This window comes from Vigna unguiculata, chromosome 6, assembly GCF_004118075.2.
Source record: "Vigna unguiculata cultivar IT97K-499-35 chromosome 6, ASM411807v1, whole genome shotgun sequence".
Classification (NCBI taxonomy): domain Eukaryota; kingdom Viridiplantae; phylum Streptophyta; class Magnoliopsida; order Fabales; family Fabaceae; genus Vigna; species Vigna unguiculata.
The window spans coordinates 8,955,932-8,980,853 of NC_040284.1; the positions used below are offsets into that span (position 1 = coordinate 8,955,932).

At 31.9% G+C, this 24,922-nt stretch overlaps 1 protein-coding gene and 1 non-coding gene across 4 annotated transcripts; one reads left to right on the forward strand and one right to left on the reverse strand.

Annotated features, from left to right (window-relative positions):
* The first annotated feature begins 438 nt into the window (after positions 1–438).
* On the forward strand, positions 439–9,168 carry LOC114187850 (F-box protein At2g26850-like). 3 transcript variants are annotated; one of them, XR_003605354.1, is made up of 6 exons: positions 440–2,192; positions 2,351–2,430; positions 2,605–2,783; positions 3,224–3,298; positions 3,391–3,753; positions 4,717–4,830. XR_003605354.1 is itself a non-coding variant. In XM_028076235.1 (5 exons), the coding sequence occupies exons 1-5, from the start codon at positions 1,518–1,520 to the stop codon at positions 8,886–8,888; spliced, it is 1,098 nt and encodes a 365-aa protein (XP_027932036.1). In that variant the 5' UTR covers positions 439–1,517; the 3' UTR covers positions 8,889–9,168. The 3 variants fall into 3 exon arrangements, 2 of the variants coding, with proteins under 2 accessions (XP_027932036.1, XP_027932035.1); XM_028076235.1 differs by lacking the exons at positions 3,391–3,753; positions 4,717–4,830 and adding an exon at positions 8,800–9,168 and having other exon boundaries at positions 439–2,192; XM_028076234.1 differs by lacking the exon at positions 3,391–3,753 and having other exon boundaries at positions 442–2,192; positions 4,717–5,211.
* Positions 8,227–8,421, reverse strand: LOC114189289. The gene has a single exon (XR_003605595.1). It is a non-coding gene; the product is annotated as a U2 spliceosomal RNA (small nuclear RNA).
* Positions 9,169–24,922: the final 15,754 nt, after the last annotated feature.

Here is a 24,922-nt window from a genome sequence, read left to right on the forward strand (position 1 = left end):
TTAATAAAAGAATACAAAAATCTCAAAACGTGAATGGAGGTGATGCTTTGATTAAACTCATAACAATACACACGGTTGCAGGGAAGCAATGGTGGAAGGGTAGCGTTAGTGTCAGTGTTACCAACTGCTCTGCTCCATACGTTATCCAATGACGGCTGTCTTTTTCCTTCCCACCCACTTGCAAAAGGTGAGATTTTCAAAACACTATAAAATGTAACAATTCCAATTCATCCATACAACATTGTTATTCTTTATTAATTTCGTCATTAATAAGTTGGTAATCGATTCTATTGGATCACAGAATCTACAAGTAGAAAGAAATGTCTTCACATCCACAAAAAAAATGTTACTTTAATTTAACCATAGCCGCCCATTGTATATTTTTTTTTCAAAAATAAATAAATCATTCTCTTATCCATTTTTACCTATAAACTGTTTGCTAAATTGCCCCAGAGACAAAGCAGTACGAGGCTGGGGATCCCTTGAATATAGAGCATAAATGGTATGTGGTGAGGTGAGGTGAAGGGCAAGGAGGTGGAGTAGAGGACCTACCCACCTACCCACCGCACAACACCACCCTTCCCTTCTTCAATATTCATCTCCACCATCACTACACCATTAATACCTTTTAATCAATCTTCTTCTGTTCATGTGCACACTACCCCGAGAATTGTTGTCCTTTGGCCTTGTTTTGTTTCCATTTTCTTGGGGTGTGTGTGGACCAATTACTGCGTCAATTGCAACTACCACGGATCTGTTCTAGGAACAAAATATTCCCATAACAGGATTAATTATTCAATTGCCTTAGAGATTCTTTAGATATGGGTCTTTGCATCTAGACTTATCTTCATCTTGTTCTTTTTTTTTTCCCTTTCGTTCTTGTCTTGCCAATCCCATTTTCCAGGTGTCAAAAACCCTGTTACAGATCTTGGTGCCCCACCTTATTTAGCTTCCTCGCTTCAACTCCTTCATAGGACCCTTTGCTATATATTCAATCTTTCATTGAATGACAGCTGTTAACTTCGTATGTACGCTTGTGCTCCTTTTTCCTGTTGGAAGCCAATAAGAGGGAGAAAACTGTTTCACAGGCTTGTTTAATCTTTTTTTCTTTCTTTTCTACTTTACGTAGTAGCATAACAGTGGTTCAGGCTTTCAAGTCAAGGCAATTTCCACCCAAGTTCGTCGGTCTGCGTGGTTGTGAATCTTGTTCAAACTTTGGGTTAGAAGGCCCACCATTGGGGTTTTGGTGGGGTTTCTTTGAACCAAAATAAAACCCATCTTTAAAAGGTGTTTGAAGATACCAACTTCGCTTCAGTTTTGGTTAATAGGGAGGTTTCTTCTTATAAGCTATTGCCTTTCCGCAATTGGCTTCTCCACTGACTCTATCTACAGTCTATCCCCCGCTCTCTCTCGCTCTCTATCTCTCTCTCTCTCTCTCTCTCTCTCTCTCTCCCTCTCTCTCTCTTATCACATATGCCAAATCCAATTTTGACCCGTAAAAGACTTTCAATATTCTAATGCTACTTTACTTCATCACTTGCATCTCCTTCTTCTTGTTTTTAAAGTCCCTCCTTCTCAGACGTCTCCCATCATGGGCAACTGAGATGCGGTTGCTACCCCTTTTGTTTTCTCAAGCGTTGTCTGTGAGAGCAATCTCCAAACTGTTCAGAAACCGCTTCTGGCTTGGATTTGTTTGTCAAATACCTGCAGGAATGTCTCTGGTGAGGAAGAGCCTGACTTCAAGAGTGGAGAATGTTGAGGAAAGCCATGGCATGTCAGTTTTGGACTTGCCTGAGTTGGCCTTGGATTGCATTCTTGAAAGGCTACCTCCTTCTTCACTGTGCCAAATGGTTGCCGTTTGCCGCTCCTTGAGGGAGAGATGTGTGAGTGATCACCTTTGGGAGAGGCACATGAAGCAGAAGTGGGGTAGTGTTGTTGGTCCTGCTGCTTACAGGGAGTGGAAGTGGCATGTTGCTTCCAAAAGAAATGTTGGGGGTCTTAAACATGGCAGGCAAAGGGGCTTGATGAGATTTCTGTCTCTTCGTTGGCCTTTGCAATGGATGAGACCAAAGGTTGATGAAAATAATAGCCTCAAGCAGAGGACCTCTTTGCCTGTTGACTCAATCATGAACTGGTATCTGGCTATCGAGTCTGGCAACTTTTGTTTCCCTGCTCAGGTCTATAACCGTGAGGTATGTAATATGTGCAAACCCTTTTGTTCTACTTTTCTATTGAACACTTACACCTACCTTGCTAGCTACAAATACAACCAGTTGCTTGAATTTCAATTATACCCCGTGGGTTGTGTTTTCTTTTCTCATAAGTTACATTTTTGCTGTTGTTTGTGTAGAATGGTCATGTTGGATTCATGTTATCTTGCTATGACGCTACAATTAGCTATGATCCACGAACTGATACTTTCCAAGCCAGGTAATTGGCATGATTAGAGATGCTCATATAGTCTATATGTACAATGTTCACATTAGTTCCATAATCTTAGAGATTTGATTAGCAAGTTTGAAGATATTTTAAAGGAAGCATAAGAGGAAAATAAAATGAAATTTAGATCTGATGACGTAATTATTGATTTGTTGCTTACGACAGGTATCCTCCGCATGGAAGAAGAGCAGATGCTAGAGAGTGTGGCATCCCATGGGAAAGGCTAAGAGCCCCTCCTATTGATGCTTCTCCACATGATCTTCATGTCTCCGAATGTTTAAATGATTTGTATCCGGGTGATCATATAGAGATTCAGTGGAGGAGAAACAAAGAATTTCCTTATGGTTTGTTTCATTCTCAAATATCTTGTGTTATTAATTTTTTGCATTAATCCTAGTAATTATTTCTTTGGCTGGTAAAAGGTCTACCCTAAGAACCATTTAAGTTTTAGTAAACATTGAAGAGAATAACTACATAGTGCAGGACCATGTCTATGTTAACAGAGTCAACAAAAGGGGCAGTTGTTGTGTCTACTTTGAGCCTTTGATATATAAAAATGGTTTCCATTTTTCTCAATTATTCATTTTCTTTATACCCTTGTGTTGGGATGTTAATAATTGAGAACTCATTTTCGAGTAATATTGACATTATTCTAAGCTGTGCCCTTAATCTTGCATACCTTGATTGATATAAGAGTCTTTGTATTCTTCATATTAGAAGTATGATATGGACTTATAATAAATTAAAATGAATTGCCGCATGACGAGATCCACCTTGATTGCAGGTTGGTGGTATGGTGTTGTAGGCCACCTGGAGTCATGCAATGGGAGTGAAAATTATTGCCGATGTCACAAAAGTGGTGAGTTAATTTGAACTTCCTTTGGGATGATTGCTATTATCAATCACTGCTTTTTCTTGGTTATAATTGTATCATCTTTTCTTCCCTTCTAGCAAAATAGGACCTTATTCTGCCTCTGAGTATGATTGATAATCTTGCCGATCAGTGAAAGGACCAATCTTGGGGAAAAAATGGTTGTAGGATGTAGATGGATTATGCTTATGAATTTTGAAGACAGAAATTCAGAAGCACATAAAGTTTGCTGGTTTATTGATTTTTAATATATTAAGATTTTTACAATCTACAATTATTATTATTATTGTGGATATACACCGAAAAAAATTGACTTGCATTTGTAGTTAGTTTAATTTGGCAGCTAGACCAGAAGTTTGGCTAGGTCTTTCTGGATTCTAATCTAATATATCTAAATATGGACCACCTGCTATGCTATTTGGCTGGTCCCCAAGACATTCATGGTCAGTATGTCATCATTTCCACCAACACATTGATAATTTGTGTCTCTGGGCATTTATGGCTAACTATGCTAAAGAACTAGATTCCTTTTGTAGGCTGTTTCATCTCTGTTAGGAATCTTTTTGCTTTGTGGGACTAACATGATTTTTATAAACCAAACACTATCCCTCTATCCCTATTTATAAGACCCTTTTTAGAAAAAAAATTTGTCCCGTTTTATAAGACCCATTTGTAATTGAATGATGCATTACTTATTTATTTCCTAAAAGGCCTTTACTTAAATATCTGAAATAAATCATAAAAAGTTTCTCCATCGTAATCTGATTATAGAATATAAGTCCTCACCGACACCGAAGTCTCTCTTAACCGCTTTAACTTAAAAATATGTAAGGGGAATTTCGAAACAAAAACACATATTAGTGACAAATTTATTGTTTTTAACTAGTTTTCTTAAAGAGTGTGAATTAATAAAAGGGTCTTATTGGGACGGAGAGAGTGTTTTTTGGTCTTCTGATCATGTTATATAGATAGAATATAGCATGACATTCTTACAAGGTATCGTTTGCGATATTTTATTTCACATTCTCTTCATAAGCAATAGCACTCATTTTATGATTATGCCTATGTAACAAAGTCAAGTAACACAGGGTTAGTTGCTTTGTGTTGATAAGGCCTACTTTGCTTGTCTTGAACTCTGAAGAATGAAATCCAACAAACTTGTGCTTCCTTAAAAATTTGTAGTTATTTTAAGTCTTTCACCTTTTGCCAATCAATCATAATTGGTCGGAAACTTTAAATTTATAAAGGTTGCAAACATAGAAACCGCTAAAATGATGTTGGAGGGGTGGTAAAATGCCACTACTACAAGAGTCTAGGAATTGACATTTTTATATTATATCTATCCCTGAGAGGGGTTTGTTGACATTGAAACATAGCTTACTTAATGATAAATGTGTTGGTTGCAGACACTGTGGTGCTAGAGTTTAATCATTACACTCCTGGCTCACGATGGAGGCAGACCACTGTGAGTAGGAAAGACCATAGGGAGGAGGGAAATGAGGCTGATGGATTTTATGGTGGAATAAGAAAGATTAAGAGTGAGGCTGAGATTGCCATTTGGAAACGCCTTTGGCCATCTGAAGTCTTGGATTAGTAGTTACTGGATCTGATCAAATTCTCTTCAACTTAGCATGATTTTATAGAAGCTTTGTCTCAGCAACTGAAGCATTGATTGGTTCTGCTTTATACATGCCAATATACAACATGAAGTGGACTTTCAGATATTTAGGCCAACCCGATTTCTTCTATCCTTTGTCACATTTTTTCGTGAGAAAATTTATGCATATTGATGTGGTTTCCCTCATTGTAAATTGCTCATTTACGCACAAATGTAGAATATTCATTCCACTATATATATAGAACGTAGTTGATAATCTCAAATTAGTACCTTTGAACTGATACTAATACAGCTTCCATCCCAATGAATTAAGTTAAGGCATTATTTATATGCAAATAGTTCACTTACTATGCATAAACAATGCTTGCCCCCTTTTGCCACTGAATTTTCTTATGATTTTTTAACCAGGTATACTTCCTCAGTGCCATTTATATTAGCCATTTTCTGTATAATGTTAACAATTTGTTGTCCTAAAAAACTGTCTTGAGAAACAATAATGGCATATAAAGTTGATTTGGCTAGCATGAAATGGAAACTATGTTTTAGAAAGTTGACTCTGCTAGAACAAGGAGAGTTGTATGTTAGTGTGAGTTACCTGAGTCACTAATCTGATGCCAGCCATATACATCCATGAAATCTCCTTTGGTCCAACAGAAAAGAAATTGATTTTGCTAAGCACATATCAAAAGGTTCATAGTGGAGAAAACCAATTGCTGATTTCATTGGTATAATGAGCTTGCAATCAGAAAGATCAAATATTCTTTTAAACCAATAGAAAGAGTAGAGACAAGAATGAATCCAACTGGAGTGTGCACCACTTAGTTAACTTACTCAATCATGAAATGGTTGAAGCAGAGAAAGAGCCTATGCTTGTAACACTTGGAAGTGCTTTTGGTTATATTATATCAACAGTGTCTGGGTTTCAGGACTTGTTTCCTCAAGAATGTTGTCTTCTTCAATTGCTACTAACTAGTATGCTTAGCATTTGATCTTCCCATGTGTGCATTCATTATCTTCATCCAACTTCCTGCACCTTAAAAAATATCTAAATATACCATTTTTCATTCTAGAATTGTTATTTCTGGATGTAAAAAATACATTTCCAAATATCTACTTTGATATGAAGGAGGTGGTCCAAGATTTTTATAACATAGAAAGAACTATTTCAAAACAAAACCACTTTCAAGTCCATCTTCTTCCTGTTCATAGCTTTCCTCTTGGTCAGTTTCTTCCTGGACCTTCATAAATTCCCCCTTTTTCACCCCATATAGAAGAATTGCGTGTAATCGGAAGTCGCAAGTAAAAAATAACTTTCGAACTATGTAATCTGGAAGAAAAAAAAAACTTCTGAATTATGCAACCTTGAAGTCAAAAGTACTTTCGGATTGAATAATGTAGAAGTCATTTTTCTTTTAGAGCTTCTGGATTATGTAATCCAGAAGACAACTTTTAACAAAAATGAAAAAAAAAAGTTATATGGGAGTGGAAGGGGAAATTTATGGAGTTGCAGGAAGAAGTTGCTTGAATAATATCATTTTCTTCTTGCACCCAATTATTACTAACTTCACTCACATGCCACCACTGCCATCATCATCGTCGTTACACCTCCATTCTCCACTACAAAGAATAAGATGAGAGAAAGTTTATTTTGGACAAAAACTTATTCTGTGAAGTTTATTTTAGAATGCATTTCATGTGTCATGAAAAGTTTATTTCAGAAAGTTTATTCTGGAAAACTCATTCCACAGTGTATCATATATGTTTGGAAAGATTGTTGCAGAAATTTTGTTCTTAAAAGTTTGTTTCATAATAAATTTCATGCGTTTCGGAAATCGTGTTCTAGAAATTTTATCTTGAAAATCCTGTTTCAAAATTCAGATAGTTATGCTATTCTGATTAACTGAATATCGGTTACCTTCAAATGTCTATCATCGATTCTAGTAAACAATATTTTATTTGACTATAATGTCTCGGCTTTTCGAATCATTTTTCACCTGTGGTATCTGAAACAGAGATGAAAATGGATATAATCAAATTTCAAAATGAAAGGAACTTTCACATCAAACATGAACTAACCAAAGTACTAATGTATGATGTGGGATTGCTCTTATCTGGTTTTAATAGCCACAAAAGTGAACTAATTAGAACAAAAATCAGATATTTTAAAACTCATTGTTTATCAAATATTTGATCAAAACTGAAACTAATAATTGAGTTCAACCACACGCTAACAAAATTCTCATACTGACAAGTTACTCACACACACTATATCAAATATTACAATTACCTGGTCGCTGCGTTGGAAAAGTTACTCAAAGTTCTACAAGAGAAAAAGATTCTTTGTGAGTTCAGATGTAATTTTTTATCATTTGAATTCATGCTAGTTATTTCTTACTCCTTTTTTGTGACTAGATTGCTAACTTTCTCAACAAAAAAATTAGAAATGGTAAGCACACGATTTCTTAGTTTTCATTGAACTTCATAACAGAATCGATGACAATAAGTATTATCCATAACCTGCTAAATTTCCTCTAACAGCCAATTCCAGCACTTATCTGCTACCATGTTTATGAACTTCAAAACAGATTGAACCTGAAAGAAAAAAATAGAAACTGATAAATCATTACCTGATGCAGCATAAGGCATCTCCAGTGATCTTAGATTACTTGCTGATATAACCTCTTTTTCATACACCTTGAGAACTCCATTAATCATTCCATCACACACTCTGCCTAAACCCTACCGTGTTAGCTTTAGCTGCTGATACTATCTTCCTCTACAGACTTGTAATTCCCCTATCTAATGTTAAACTGATAAGACTACTTAGCCAAAATTTCCAACAGCTATTTATCAAATAGTTGATCAAACGTGAAAATAATAACTGGGTTCAAACACATTATACTATTTCCAGAGATTTTTTTTAGTTGGAGGATATGTTACCATGCGCTGATTTTTAGTGTGAAGAAGTGGAAAACTTAATAATATATACCCTGGTGAGAAATAAAACGAAAAATATCATCAAAGCACATGATAAACCTTGACACACCTTTTGCAAGCCCACGTATATAAACACTAAGAATATAAATACACTAGGGAATGTGGAACTTCTACTTACATGGAATTAGAGAACAAAAATACAACAATGCTAAGATATTTTTGCAAAAACAATTTATCATTATTTACATTCAAAACATTTTCTGTTAAATATGAATGAAGTTTCAGATTTTGTTAAAACACTTGCCAACTGAAATTAGAAAATCATAATTACGTTAGAAGTAAGAAATTCCGACTACCTTGGAAGGGATGCACCAAGACCTTGCAGCAGTGCAAAGCAAGGACGATGCTTGAGAGTCTCAGTGGCAAGCCACTATTACAGACCCTCTCCCACAAAAATTAATTTAATATCGTGTGAACCTATAGTTCACATATCAGATATTAAACTGATAAGAACAGATACTACACTTGATCTTAGCCAAAAGGCCGAGAAAGGTATGCTTTTTAAGGTGTAAGTCTTCCACTCTTATATTCTGAATTTCATCTGCTTGTCAGAGTCCTGTTCAATGTGGGACTTTATGAGCCACCTGCTCTAACAATGTCCTCTGTTGTAAAATCAAATAACTTAAAATTAGATGAGCAATATTGTTCAAATCTCATACTGACAAGTGAGTTCAAACACATTACATCATTCTATAAAATAACAGTTTGTTTGAATGTATTGTTCCTGTGATCTTTCTTTTCCTTACACTTAAGCTTGGTTTTGAATGCTTCAAAATGAGTAAGACAACCTTTGTAAACATGGCAGACTGAAGCTGTTGGTTTAGTATCTTCTAAAAAACAGCAATTAATTAATGCTAGGATTGTATTGTAACAGTGTCAGTCAGCTACTGGAGTTCAGATTGTTGTTGGATAACATTAGGAAAGAAAGAAAATGACAAGAATCCAGATTTGACATTTATATGATGAGGAAGAACTATAGAAATATGTTGAGTGTCATGCATGAGAACGAGCACACCACATAGAAATGAAGACTTCCATCCACAAGAAGCAGCCCAAGTCACTAGTAATGAAGAGTTTGTCAATATCATTTGAAGAACAACATATACAATCTGCTGCCACTAAGCATTGGAGATATGTAATAGAGATTTATTGATTTTTATGCTTTGTGTTTTAAATTAAAGGCTATTCAAACTTACTTGTACTCTATGATGTGGTATAAAGTGTTCAGATGATCGAAACTGTTATAATCTTGTCAATGTGATTTTCCTCATTCGCTTTTTCTTGTTCACGACATATCTTTTTAAAGTGCCATTTCAGATGAATTTTTCTGGTAGTACTAATGACATTATTTAAATTGAGAGTGAACCTCTTAATTTAAATATCCACTTGCTTGAGGTCAAATAGTGTATAGAATTGAAGCATTCCCTTGCTTTTCTCCTAAAACTGTTAATTCTTGCAAGTAAGGCTTTTACTTCCCATCAACCCAAAGGTAGGTCGATTCTCCCAATACAACACATTTATTTATTTTTTTAGGTCGTTGCTTTATTATCAAATATATATTATATATTATGATGTAAGAAAAGAAAGATGCTATAAAATTTACTTTACCGTTCATATTTATTTTGTTGACAAGTTTTCCAAAAGTGATTATTTGGTCATTTGACATTTTATTTTTTTATTTATATTTTTTTGGCATCACATATACATTGTGTGACATCCAATTTAAATAGAATAAATCTACTAAATAAAACATTGCACGAATATAGTATCGAAAGAGCATACGAGATGAATAGTATATGTAAGGATTCGTCATTATAGTCATCCATGAATATACTTAACAAGATAACTAAGGCATACCAAGGATGCCATGAACAAAACATAATTTAAAAGGTTTTACCGTTTGCAAAAGGGTTGCTCCTAGAGTAAGGAATTACAAAGGCACCAGGCAGTGGCGGATCTTCAACCAAAATTTTGGGGGTGCCAAAATTTTGGTTGAATTACTCTTTTAGTCTATCTTTTCGTTCAATTTGTTCGCGATTTTTTAAAAGTTGATGTACTTTGATTTTTTTCGTTAAATCTTTTAAAGCGGAAGAAAGATCTTTCATAAAAAATTGATATTAGGATTATCTCAATTACACAACAAATCAAACAATCATTCTTATTTACAACTTCAATTTTGATGAAAAATCTGATTCAAAAAATTTAATGAAAATGACAAAATTACATCATTTTTCAAAAATCAGAATTAAATTGACACAAAAAAAAACTAGAGGACCAACTTGATATTTTGAACGAAAATAGAAACCAAAAAAATAATCTCAAAAATTTTATATAAACTAGTAAAAACATTGTATTCACTTTTTTCATGATAATAGAAAAAAATATAATTATTGTTATTATTATAATTACAAAATTAAATATAAATCATTTTTATAATTTTACTATAATTAATTTTCATTTATAATGATTAAATTTTAAAAAATAATCAAATAAAAAAATAGTTAAATTACACAAATAATCATTTAAAAGATAATATTAATAAAATAATTATTTTTATTTAAAAGAATATTTAAAATATAAAATTAAAAATAAATGTGGACAACCCAAAAAAAAAAGTTTGTCTTATATATAAATATAGATGTATAAATATCAAATATATAAAATATATTATAAATATTAATTTTTTGAAAAATATATTTAAAATTATATATTAATATATATATATATATATATATATATATATATATATATATATATATATATATATATATATATATATATATATATATATATATATATATAAATTGAGGGGGGGGGAGCCCCCCTTAGTCCCTACGTAGGTCCGCTACTGGCACAGGGCCTGAAGACTGCTCATAAGAGCCACAACTAAGCATAACCCAACCTAGACAACAACGTCACCACTATTAGATCCACCTTTAAGATTTCCTCCGTATGCTCCCACCAATAAGGTGATCATCGCAAACACCAGTGCAGTAAGGGCTTTTTGCCCCGGTTATTTTCCTCATTTTGCCTCGGGTCTAGAATCGAGGCATATTGGGGTGAGGCCAAAAGGTACCCCCTTTTGGCCTTGGTTGTTACCCGAAGCCATAGAGTCCCTTTTATGCCTCGGTTCTAAATGAATCGGAGCCATGGGGTACCTTTTCTGCCTCGGGTCCACGAGAACCGAAGCCATATGGTAAAAATATTTTTTTTAATTAAATTTTTTGTGGCACAGCACACTCCTCTATTACCTGCTTCCTCGCGCACCACTCATGGCAGCAGCAGCACCATGCTCGAGCAAGCCGCCACCATCACAAAGCAACCTGCACGCGAACCAAACTCTCCGGCCACCACAGATTCGCGCAACCACCATGCTTGCAACTCGCCTAAACCAGCGCATCCACTGCAACGAGCGACGAGAACGATTTCTTTGTCTCAGCGGCGACGATCTGGATCCGCGATTGGGGCTCACAAAGCTCACATTCTCAAACTCAACTTCGCCACGAACCTCCTCCAGAATCTCCCCACCCATGTTGTCTGAATCGATCTTCGAAACCCTTTTTATCACTTCCATTATGCGTTCTCCTGCTGTGCTCGCCTCTGAGAAGTACTTCACGTTTGACAAACCAACACCTGTTACCTGCTTCCTCGCGCACCACTCATGGCAACAACAACACCATGCTCGAGCAAGCCGCCACCATCACGAAGCAACCTGCACGCAGACCAAACTCTTCAGCCACCACAGATTCGCGCAGCCACCATGCCTGCACGCGGACCAAACTCTCGCGAACCAACCTGTTTTCGTGTCGCAGTGGTGGCCGGTGTTGTCGCTAGGGTTCATCACCAGTCAGAATGGGTGCGGAATAGATGGGTGGTGATGTTTTCTTTGTTCATACGTGAGGTGAAAGGGAGAGGGGATCTAGGAGACTAGAGAGACGCAAAGAGAGATGGAGAAGATGCAGCGGCACGCGAGGAAGAAGTAGAGGGGTTCACGTTTTTGTGCCTTAATTAAACTATATGGCCTCGGTTCAATTAATAACTGAAGCATATAGCCCTATTTGGCCCCGGTTCAGTGCCACCCGAGGCCAAAGACGTAATGGCTAGTGGCCTTTTTGAAATTTCTAGCCACATTTTTGGCTTCGGGTCTGTTCAACTGAAGCATATAAGCCACCGCGCTGTTATATGCTTCGGTTCCTTGCCAACCGAGGCCTATAAGGCGAGGTAAAAATGTAATTCTGCACTAGTGAAAAGAGAAAGCAAAGCAAGGAACAAACACAAATGAAAGGGTAAGCTAGTGAAACAAGAATAATTTTAACATGTTATAACATTCAAGTACTTGAAACAGATTGTAAACATGCAACACAAGAGGCACCAAATCATGTTATAAGAAACAAGCATGACACTATGACTCAATTATCCGAATACATATAATAAGATCGGATTCACTGGACGCTTGCACTTGTTGTGGCCTCTACTGCTCTGCAGAGCCATTGCCAATGGGTTTCACCCTACCACACACAAGGTTAGCCTACAAGCATCTAAGGCCATTATCCTGCCAAAGACTAGGGCCTCCGCTACTATCCCCACCTTGATTAGTTTGCTTTACGTGAGACTAACTGATCCTTTAGAGTTTCGGGATGCGATCCTTACTTGAATCCTTATCTTAATTATGTACACTACACACCACCATGAGATCTCCCCACGAGACTCATGGAATTACACCTATCTCACACCAAATTCATGTTCCTCATACCATAACCATCACTTTTATCTCAAGCATCTAATTCTCATGCTACCACACCACCAACCAACAATTTAATGCCATAAATCAATCTAGGCATACCAATTTCAATTCATAAAAATTAAATAACACCTGCATTTTCACATACTTCATGCATTTCCAAGATAAACACCCACCACAACTAAAATCAGGAAAATAAAACACGAAACTGCACTGCTCTCGCTTAGGCTAGAAGTCGTCGCCCAAGCGACAAAGATTGCCTCGCTTAAGCTAGGCTCTTTCGCCTAAGTGAGCACGTTAACAATGGCACTCTACGAGCTCTCGCTTCGGCGAGACCTTCTCGTCTAAGCGAGATCACTCTTCGCCCAAACAAAAAATCTCTCGCTTGAACGAGGACTCAAGCAGAGAACACCATGTTTTTCCTCAAGATGATGTGTCGCTCAAAACAAGAACTCTCCGCCTAAGCGAGATGCTCAAGCAGAACTAGGGCGAGTGATAACGCTGTCATTGACACAATCAAATTAATATTACTTATCTATAACAACTTCAGTATTGTTAAGAAAGTAGTCAACAAAATAGAAAGGGTAAAGTAACCCAAAGTCATCTCCCAACGAACATGGAATTGATTTTTAACAAATTAGTTCTTATAAAATCTATACAAAAGAGTTAGTAAAATAAAATAATAAAATTATAGGAGGATTAAGATATAAACAAGAAAGAAATAGAAAAGATAAAAACAATAGTAAAGAAAATAGATTGATTCCATTGCTTTTTCAAAATAGATTCATCATCGGTTATCTAAAGATTATTGCTCAATTAATTATTGTTGTAGATTTACAAATTAATCAATGCAAAGTCTCAATTAATTTGTTGGGGTTCTCACTTTTAACCAAACTACAGTCTCAATTAAAAGTGAGAACTTTTAGATTATCCACAGTAAATTCAACCAAAGTACAGTCTCAATCAAATTTTATTATGCCTAATCATGTCTATTCTTTTATCTTCTCACCAAATAAAAAGCTTAATTAATCAAAGTAAAGTCTCAATTAATTTTCGTTAAAGTAAATACCTTCAATCAAAGTAAAGTCTCAATTATTGATACTCATTTAATCACATGAAAGTTTCTAAATAAAGTAAAAGTAAAGTCTCAATTAAATTTAAGAACCCTTGAACTCATATGATCAACATGCATATAAATTTAAAATCATTACTTTTTACGTGATTCAAAGATAAAAGACATAGATGAATTAAAATCTCAACAATAATAAAAAGAACAAAGAAATTATTTCATTCTAACCTCAGAATCCATAAGGAAATTACAATGGAATCAACCCAAGAAGTTTTATAATCCATAGAATGTGAATGTAAAATAAAAATAGAAGAATGGAGAGAAAAAAGAAACAAAATTAGGCCGCCTCCTAAGGGTTCCAAAACTCTGAAGTCCTGAGCTTGTTTTTCTCTACTTCCCCCTTGGTTTCTTTATATAGGACTTGGATTGGACTTTTCGGTTGCTAAAATCTCTCAAATATCTTTTTAAATAAAGATAAAGATAAATATTCAAAAATTTTGGGAGAGATATAGACTATTTGACAAATATAGTTGGTTGATGATATTAATATATAATATAATTAAAGATATATGATAAATTATCATCAATTAATATTTGTATTAGTTTTTCAAATCAACCCTTTGCAATCTCCTCAAATTATCTTCTAAATAATCCAATATCTTCAAGATATATTTGTTTGTTATGGATCTAAAAAGATTCAAGAAGATCTTGTCATATTTAAAAAGATTTACTAGATATTATGTTTTAATATTTTATGATATAATTAAATAAGATAATTATTTAAAAATATCAAATAAAATATCTAAAGATATTGATGGACGTCCTTGGTGTAGGAGAGGAAGGAGATCCATGGAAGACACCAAAAAGAAGATGAAATGCAGCGGAAATGAAGATAAGAGCAAGAAGAGCTCTAGGCAATGGAGGTTTTTGGTGAAGATGAAGAGTAGAAGTGGAGCTATGGTATGGAAGGTGGCTAGAGGAGATGAAGGAGAAGGTTAGCCATGTGTGCTCTCAAAATAATAGAAGAGTGGAGTGATCTCAACACAAACATTCTATTAGAAATTTCAAGAGTTAAAATGTATAAATGGTCTACTTTTGGCTTTTATATGTGAGCCTAAAAGCTAGACTAATTCTTAGCCCTTAGATCAAGCTTGGAGGAGAAGCTTTAATCATCACCCTTGGATGGTGGCTTGGAGAAGGAGGCATCTTCCTAGCCTTTGGATGAAGACTTGGAAAAGAAGACACTCTCTTAGCCCTTGGATGAAGGAGACACATGGGTGGAGTGTGGACTTGGCTCCATGGGATGCATGATCCATGAGGTGTAGGAAGGAATGTTGACTTCCACTTAGTCCACCTTTGACCTTTGGTAGCTCATGGCCAAATCTCCTATTGGGCTTAGTCAAGCCCAATTTTATCAATTTAACTACACATTATTTGACTTATTATTCTAGAAAAACAAGGCCTAAACAATGGCCCAATTTAAATCTAAACTATGGTCTTCCATGCATTAACTCATATTTTGTAGATTTCTTTGGCCCATGTGAATAAAGTGAAAAGCCCATGATTGACTTGATCATCTTGTGAGAGGCCCATGTGGATCTTCTTCATCATGCTTCTAGTGATTGGGCCTCGAGGTGGGCTTGCGCTTGTTGATGCATTTGAGTTTAGGCTTATTGGGATCACATCAGATATATTTTTCCCAAATTATCTTTTATCATAAAGATAAAGAAAACCGCAAGGTCCAATTTTTTTGTTGCTCTCTTCTTGGGTTAGCAAAACTTCACTTTTTCAAGCTTTTCTTGTCGTCTTCATGCAATGCTTGGCTTGAATTTTTGTGATTTTGATAATTTCTTATTCTTGGATTTAACTTTAAGGTATCATGAAGCTTTAAACAATTTATTTCCACTCCTCCATGAGCTGAACTTAGCTGCAACTGCACTAACACACCTCAAAATATCCAAAGAACATTTATGCAACTAAAAAACTATTTTTAACATGTTTTTGCATCTCATGCTCAATAAATCCAATTATAGGAAATCCCAATTAAATCAATCTTTAAGCACACAAGTTCAATTAAATACCCATAATTAAACATTGAATGAGGGCAAAAATACACACTCATCAGTGAGCTTCTACTATTCTCCTAGGCGAGACGAGCTCGCTTGGGAGAGAATATCAGTTCTCCCCCACTGTTTCACGTATGCAACACCAAAAACAACCAAGCACATCCATACAGTTCATTCATGTACAAGTACAAACAATTTTAAATCATTTTAAGCGTAAGACAAAAGCGAAAACAGACCACATACTTCAAAACACGAAAAAGGACCTAGCTTCCCTTACCTTAAGTAAAGTTGAGCTTAAGGAAGACAAAACACGTAGCAAGAGGACAGGAGCAACTTTAAGGGGATTGGAAACATAGCAGATAAAAATGTAAGACGAGATTAGGAGTTGAACCAACACAAGACCAGCTTAGGAAAAGAAAAGGAACCATAAAGGAGCTTAAGTTTTCGATTTTTACTTACTCAGAAGCGATTCGATTCACTTTGAGGAGGGAAGAAAGAAAGTTTCTGGAAAAAGAGACAAAGTGAGAGTGAGTGAGACTGGAAAGGGGGTATCAAGGGTCCCTTGATGGGCTGGCCTTGGGCCTACAAAAAGGCTAGACCCAAAACACTTATAAGTTGAAAAAAAGAGGGCTTACACATCGATATTATTTTACTTTTTTATCCATTTATTTTATTTTTAAATTAATTTGTTTCTAAAAATGGAAATATATTTCTATATTATTTTTTTTTTCTTAATTTTATCCTTATATATTTATTTAAAGTATTATAATGTATGAAAATAATATACTATAAAATTTACTTTATTATCCATGTTTATTTTGTTGACAAGTGTTCAAAAATTAGTCATTTGACATTTTATTTTTATTTTTTTATATATATTTCTTTTGCTGCCTCATATTCATACAAATACAAGTTGTTTTACTCTTTTATTCATTTATTTTATTTTTAATTTGATTTTTTGTAAAATGGAAATATATTTCTATATTATTTTTTTCATTCTTAATTTTGTCTTTCTATAATTAATAAAGAATAACCTATACTTAATATTAATTTTTTAATTTTATCCTTCAACTTTTTAATTATTAAAGTATTACTTGGTCATTTAATAAAACTAAATTTTAAAAAATAAATTTTAATCATTTTTCTTAAAATAACATTTGTTAAAAAATAATATATATTTATGGGTTAAGTATGTTTTTAGTCCTCAAACTTTGACTCAAAATTGGAATTCGTCCTTGTCTGAAACTTCGATACATTTTGGTCCCTAAACTTTAAAAATGAATGAATATAGTCCTTTTAACCCAATTATGTTAAATTTTTTTGAGGTGTCGAACACTTTTCATATTATTATTGGAGTTTTTTACACTATTTGACACATTCTTGGTTCAATATCTACTGAGAAATATGTTCGACACTTCAAAAAAAGTTAACATAATTGAGTTAAAAGGACTATATTCATTCATTTTTAAAGTTTAGGGACCAAAATCTATTGAAGTTTCAGACAGGGACGAATTCCAATTTTGGGTCAAAGTTCAGGGACTAAAAACATACTTAACCCTATATTTATTAACGATACAAATTATTTACAGTGTCATCCCAAAATGTTGTCATAACAATTTTTATAATGTAAAAAAAAAATACTATAAAATTTACTATATTGCCAAGCTTATTTTGTTGAGAAATATTTCAAAAGTTGATTATTTAGTCATTTCACATTTTTTTAATTTTTTATATATATTTCTTTTTCTGCCTCATATCCATACAAGTTGTTTTATTCTTTTATTCTTTTATTTTATTTTTAATTTGATTTTTCGTAAAATAGAAATATATTTCTATATTATTTTTTTCATTCTTAATTTTGTCTTTTTATAATTAATAAAGAATAACCTATATTTAAAATAGGTTAAAATACTCGTTTGGTCCATGTTTTTGTTGAAAAATCTCAAATAGGTACTAAGATTTTTTTTAGTCTCAATTAGGTCCATATTTTTGAAAATGTGTAACAATTAGGCCCATTCCGTTAGTATAGAGTTAACGGTGTTAAAGATGTGCCACGTGTCAGCTCCACATTTTTTTGAATTTTTTTGAATTTTTTTAAAAAAATTTTAATTTTTTTTAAAATTTTTTTTTGAATTTTTTTTTCAAAATTATTCATGCCACGTGTCACATCAGTATTGTGCCACGTGTCAAGTCAGTAAGGTGACACGTGTCAAATCATTGTCTGAATCTCAATTTGGTCCATATATTTGTTATTTTTATTACATTTCAGTCCATTTTTTTTAATTTTTTTAAATATATTTATTTTAACTTTTTACAAAATTGTTTTAAAATTTTATATTTAAATTTATAAAATTATTAATTTTAAACCAATTCTAACATTTGTATATAAATTATTTAAAACAATTTTGTAATAAGTTAAAATAAATATTTTAAAAATTTAAAACAAAATATAAAATAAACTTAATATTATTAAAATGTTTAATAAAAATATCATTATAAAATTTATATAAAAGTTAAATTTAATCTCAATTTGGAAATGATGAAATTGAAAATTAAAAAAAAAATGGACTGAAATATAATTAAAATAACAAATATATGGACCAAATTGAGATTTAAACAATGACTTGACACGTGTCACCTTACTGACTTGACACGTGGCACAATATTGATGTGACACGTGACATGAATAATTTTAAAAAAAAAATTACAAAAATTAAAAAAAAATTAAAAAAAATTAAAAAATTCAAAAAAAAATGAGAAGCTGACACGTGGCATATCCTTAACACCGTTAACTCTATACTAACGGAATGGGCCTAATTGTTACACATTTTCAAAAATATGGACCTAATTGAGACTAAAAAAAATCTTAGGATCTATTTGAGATTTTTCAACAAAAACATGGACGAAGGGAGTATTTTAACCTTTAAAATATTAATTTTTTAATTTTATCCTTCAACTTTTTAATTATTAAAGTACTACTTGGTCATTTAATAAAACTAAATTTTGAAAAATAAATTTTAATCATTTTTCTTAAAATAACATTACATTAAAAACAGTATATATTTATTAACAATACAAATTATTTACGGTGTCATCCAAAAAAATTGTCATAACAATTTTTATAATGTAAAGAGAGAATATACTATAAAAATTTTACCCATCTTTATTTTGTTGACAAGTATCTAAAAAAAAGTTGATTGTTTAGTCATTTGATATTTATTTATTTATATATATATATATATATATATATATATATATATATTTCTTTTTTTGCCTCATATGCATACAAATTGTTTTACTCTTTTATTCATTTATTTTATTTTTAATTTGATTTTTCATAAAATGAAAATATATTTCTATATTATTTTTTTCATTCTTAATTTTGTCTTTTCATAATTAATAAAGAATAACCTATATTTAAAATATTAATATTTTAATTTTATCCTTCAACTTTTTAATTATTAGTTGAGTGGCTATGTTGTGAGTGCATGTATGGTATGTACTATTGATGAGTGCATATTATTGCCCTCATTTAATGTTTAATTTTGGGTTTTTAACATCATGATCAGAATGAAATTGCAGCACACATGTAATGGCATGTTAAACACTGTGAATAAAACTTTGACACATGTTATGGTGCAATTACGCAATGTCATAAATATCTTTTAAAAGACCTTGTTCACACTTAGTGACATAATATGATATATTTCCATGGTTTAATTATATAATATATATGCGAACCAAGAGCAACAGTCAAAACATACATTCAAATAAAGTCAAATCAAGCATGCATTCGCAAATAAAAATAACCTTTATTTAATTTCTCTTCCAAAATAAGTTTAAATGCAAAATCCTTGGCATTTTATCTCTAATCCTCAACTAGGCAGTTTCAACTTTTTGCTTTAAAAAAAATACTGAAACTGGTTTTGAATCTCCAGAGTGTTGTTAACTACGCGTATTCATTAGAAAACTAAAGTATTATATTAAAGAAGGAATGCATACCGGTGGAATAGCTTACAATTGAGCTTCTTCCTCTGCAACCTTAGTTGAAGACAGAACATTAATTCACAAAAGTAAATAATAATAATAATTGAAGAAAATGTATCAACTTTAGAAGAAAAATAAAACATATAAAGTCTATCTATTCATTCTGCAACAAGAGAAGAAAAGCAAGTAATCGAAGAAAGTGTTGAAATTTATATATTTGGAGATATTAAAGACATTTATATTTTGTCAATATTCTTTATAAACTCCAACAAATTATCGCATACAGAAAAAATAAAGTATCTTTCAAAAGTCCCTTGAACATTTTGACCCTCCGTTAAAAACTGCAGTCAGAAGAACTTTCAATACAATCTATCTTTCTGTCATCTTGCCACTATTTTCTTCGAATTTTTTCAAAAGAAACAAGAAGAAAAAATGAAACATATTCATCCCAGAATTAAGGATAGGGTATAGATAACTTACCTTAATAAGAACACACACGCCGCAAACCAAACAATTCTCTTTAGGTAAGATATTTTTAAAGGAATGAAATACAGTCTTTGGTTTTGGCTTTCTGAAAAAAAAGTAATTCATAGTTACCATTGCCGATATGAATGTTTGGCTTGCCTGCAGTATCACAGGTTTTAAGAAACTGATTTTATGTGACTTTTTTATTTTTTTAATATTTTTTTATATACTTTATGTTACTGCTGGATTTTATAATTAAGAGTTTATTTTTGTCTGATACTATTTTTTTTTTCTAAATTATTAATTTACAACTTCTAAATACCTAGTAATTTTAAATAATGTTCTTTTAATATTATCCTCAAATATATAAAATTCAACGATTCCTTCGATTAATTTCTCTTTTTTTATTACAGAATGAATAGGTAGAGTCTGCAGGCTTCTTCTTCTTCTTTTTTCTAAAGTTGATACATTTTCTTCAATTATTATTATTCATTTTTGCATATTAATGTTCTTTCTTCAACTAAGTTGTAGAGAAAGAAGTTCAATTGTAAAACATTGTTTTGACTATTTGTAAAGCACTGGTATGTATTCATTATAATATAATACATTGGTTTTTTTATATATAAATTTTATTTTATTGATAGAATGTTTTATAAATATATATATATATATATATATATGATTAATCAGTTTTCTTAATTGCTCTACGTATCATCAAAAGAAATTAATAAATACACTAATATTCATTGTGCAACAAACTCGGTCTTTGCGCGAAGGAGTGGTAACGCTGTGTTAGAGAGAATGGATACAGTATTGTGAGAAGTAGAGGAAATTTAATATACTAAAGAGAAATTAAAAGTTTTGAAAGGAAGGAACAACCATTTTGAAGGGAGGGAAGAAAGGAAGAACATTCAAGGGAATAGGATCATTTTTTCACTAACATTTTGGTCCAAAAAAGTTCATCCTCATATCAACATTAATTTACTCATCTCCTTTTCAATTCAATTGAGAGTTCAATTAAGAGTCATGATCTAAAAAAAGCAATTCGAAAGTGCATTTCAGAGACATTTTTTAGATTCAACAATAAGAATACTTTAGGAAAAAGACAATAAGAATACTTGAGGAAAAGCACAAGGAACGAGAACAGATTGGCAAGTAACAGGTTACACGGTTTTGCTTTCTACTTTGCTATGATGCTCTGTTACATTTTGTGTGGTCATAGAATTGTATGAAATACATATAGAAAGAACAAAATATTGTCATCTTAGGCTTCTAAGTTAATAAACCACAATTGAAATGGAGAAGACTTAGGATATGCCACTGGTGAACGAGGAAGGCATAATAGTTTTTAGTAATGAAATTAGCAAAAAAACAAACAATTATTACAAGAGATAATTTCTCTTATAAAATTTATTAATTAAAGGTTTAAATTTTTTTAGAAAGTCACTAATAAAATGGACTCCATTACTATTTGAAGAATAATAAGTATAGAATCTTATAAATAAATATTTTTTTATATAAAATATATATATTTTTAAATTGGAAACCATGTGAATTAGAATTTTCAATATTTTATTCCCTAAAACATATTTATTTACATTTTATCTTCAATATTATTTTAATTGATATTTTAAATATTTTTAAATTTCTCTTTTAATATTAACTCGTTGTTTTTTTATCAAATTCCGTATGACTTTAATTCTTTTGTATTACATTTTAATTTCAACATATTAATAAATGTAGAGTTAATATTTAATATTACTAGGTATTTAGAATTTGTAAATTAATAATTTAGAAAAAAAATAAAAATAAAATAGTATCAGACAAAAATAAACTCTTAATTATAAAATCCAGCAGTAACATAAAGTATATAAAAAAATATTAAAAAAATAAAAAAGTCACATAAAATCAGTTTCTTAAAACCTGTGATTCTGCAGGCAAGCCAAACATTCATATCGGTATTGGTAACTATGAATTACTTTTTTTTTCGGAAAGCCAAAACCAAAGACTGTATTTCATTCCTTTAAATATATCTTACCTAAAGAGAATTGTTTGGTTTGCGGCGTGTGTGTTCTTATTAAGGTAAGTTATCTATACCCTATCCTTAATTCTGGGATGAATATGTTTCATTTTTTCTTCTTGTTTCTTTTGAAAAAATTCGAAGAAAATAGTGGCAAGATGACAGAAAGATAGATTGTATTGAAAGTTCTTCTGACTGCAGTTTATAACGGAGGGTCAAAATGTTCAAGGGACTTTTGAAAGATACTTTATTTTTTCTGTATGCGATAATTCTTTGTTGGAGTTTATAAAGAATATTGACAAAATATAAATGTCTTTAATATCTTCAAATATATAAATTTCAACACTTTCTTCGATTAATTGCTTTTCTTCTCTTGTTGCAGAATGAATAGATAGACTTTACATGTTTTATTTTTCTTCTAAAGTTGATACATTTTCTTCAATTATTATTATTATTTACTTTTGTGAATTAATGTTTTGTCTTCAACTAAGGTTGCAGAGGAAGAAGCTCAATTGTAAGCTATTCCACTGGTATGCATTCCTTCTTTAATATAATACTTTAGTTTTCTAATGAATACGCGTAGTTGACAGTACTCTGGAGATTCAAAACTAGTTTCAGTATTTTTTTTAAAGCAAAAAGTTGAAACTGCCTAGTTGAGGGTTAGAGATAAAATGCTAAGGATTTTGCATTTAAATTAATTATTTGGGAAGAGAAATTAAATAAAGATTATTTTTATTTGAGAATGTATGCTTGATTTGACTTTATTTGAATGTATGTTTTGATTGTTGCTCTTGGTTTGCATATATATTATATAATTAAACCATGGAAATATATCATATTATGTCACTAAGTGTGAACAAGGTCTTTTAAAAGATATTTATGACATTGCGTAATTGCACCATAACATGTGTCAAAGTTTTATTCACAGTGTTTAACATGCCATTACATGTGTGCTGCAATTTCATTCTGATCATGATGTTAAAACAAATATGTCTAATATAACTCAACTAAGATACGGGTGAATTGGTTATTGAATCTTTTACTGATTTTAAATGAATCTTGAAAGTTTCTTTAATCTTTATACTCCAAATAATCAGTTTTATAGTTTTGTGTTAATGAAATGTGTAAAGCAATTGAAAAAGGCATAAAAGATGAGAGAAACAAAGAACACAACAATTTATATTGGTTCGATTCAATACGTCCAGTCTTCTCCTAAGCAACCCACTTAGGATGATTTCACTAAATCAATAGAGATACAAGAATTACAAGAGCATCTATATAATTCAAGACCCTAAAGACTAAGGAGCTTGATCTACAAATCAAGAACTCCCCCTAGATGCAATGCATCCACACAATTGCACCTAGACCTTCACTTCACACAATGAATCAACTGTAAACAAAAATACAATAAGAAAGGAATAGGAACGAATACACCTAGTGGATGTGCAGATTTGTCACTTGATCCTAGATCATATCTTGACCCATTAAGGTTGAATCCACCATCAATCTTCTTGAAGGTTCACTTGAATGATCTCTCAAGAAAGCACAAGAACTCTATAGATTTTAGAAAAGTTGAAAAACAGTCTCTCATTTTGCAATTCAGATAGTTTTCTCTCTATATTTAAAAATGATTTCAAAACTGATTTTATACCAAAGTTATGCTGCAGTGACTAATAGATTAGGAATTTACCTAGTAGATTATCGTGAGTGTATTTTCACTGCATTAGTGCAATGTCCTTTTCTAATCTATTAGTTAAGTAGCTAATCTATTCACGAGTTCACATTAAAGAGTTTGACTGACACAATTTGATGCAAACTTGTTTTACATGTAATACTTGATCTATAACACCTAATGCAAAAGATAGAAAATCAGGACTAAGCCTAAACCAGTGATGCACATGATGCATAGCCTTGGACATCATCAAAACCATCTCCACTTGAGTTGAATAAGCTCCCCCTTTCAACACATGATTTCATTATTTATACACTATATTACATGGAATTAATTTTCCAATTAGATAAATCCAACATTAAATTAATTAAGTATTATCTGGTATTTATCCATTTATAATCTAATAATCCTAAAGTTACGTAATTTTTATACATCATTAAAGTTTTATTGTCTAAAGTTTGATTGTTTTATATATAAATGTTTGTCAATAATAATTTCCTTATATTTTTTATTCTTAATCAATATATTTTTTATTTTTGGTTCACTTTTGTTTATTGATGTTCTCTCTTTAATTGTGATTATAGAGGAAAAAGCTCAATTGTGAGATCTAGTTTTTACTATTCGTAATACACTAGTATGTATTAGTTCTTTAATACAATATATTATCGGTGTGGAATGAGTTTACACTTGAAATTAAATTGATTTGAACATTGAGTAAGTATTTCAAATCCAGTTAAAAATTATTATCTTTTGTGTATTGTTACTTTTGTTTTTTTACTTTTACCACTTCGTCTTTCTTTTTGTTTTATTTTTCCTTATTGTTGTTGTTTTTAATATCATTTAAAGTGGTTGAGAATGATGTACATGAAACTGAGTCTTTTGTTTTGTTGGTTTTTCACCGTAAAGTACCGACCAAAAAAGAAGAACTGTGTTGTTGTAAGGCCCACTTACTTTACTACCTTTATTTTAAAGGACTG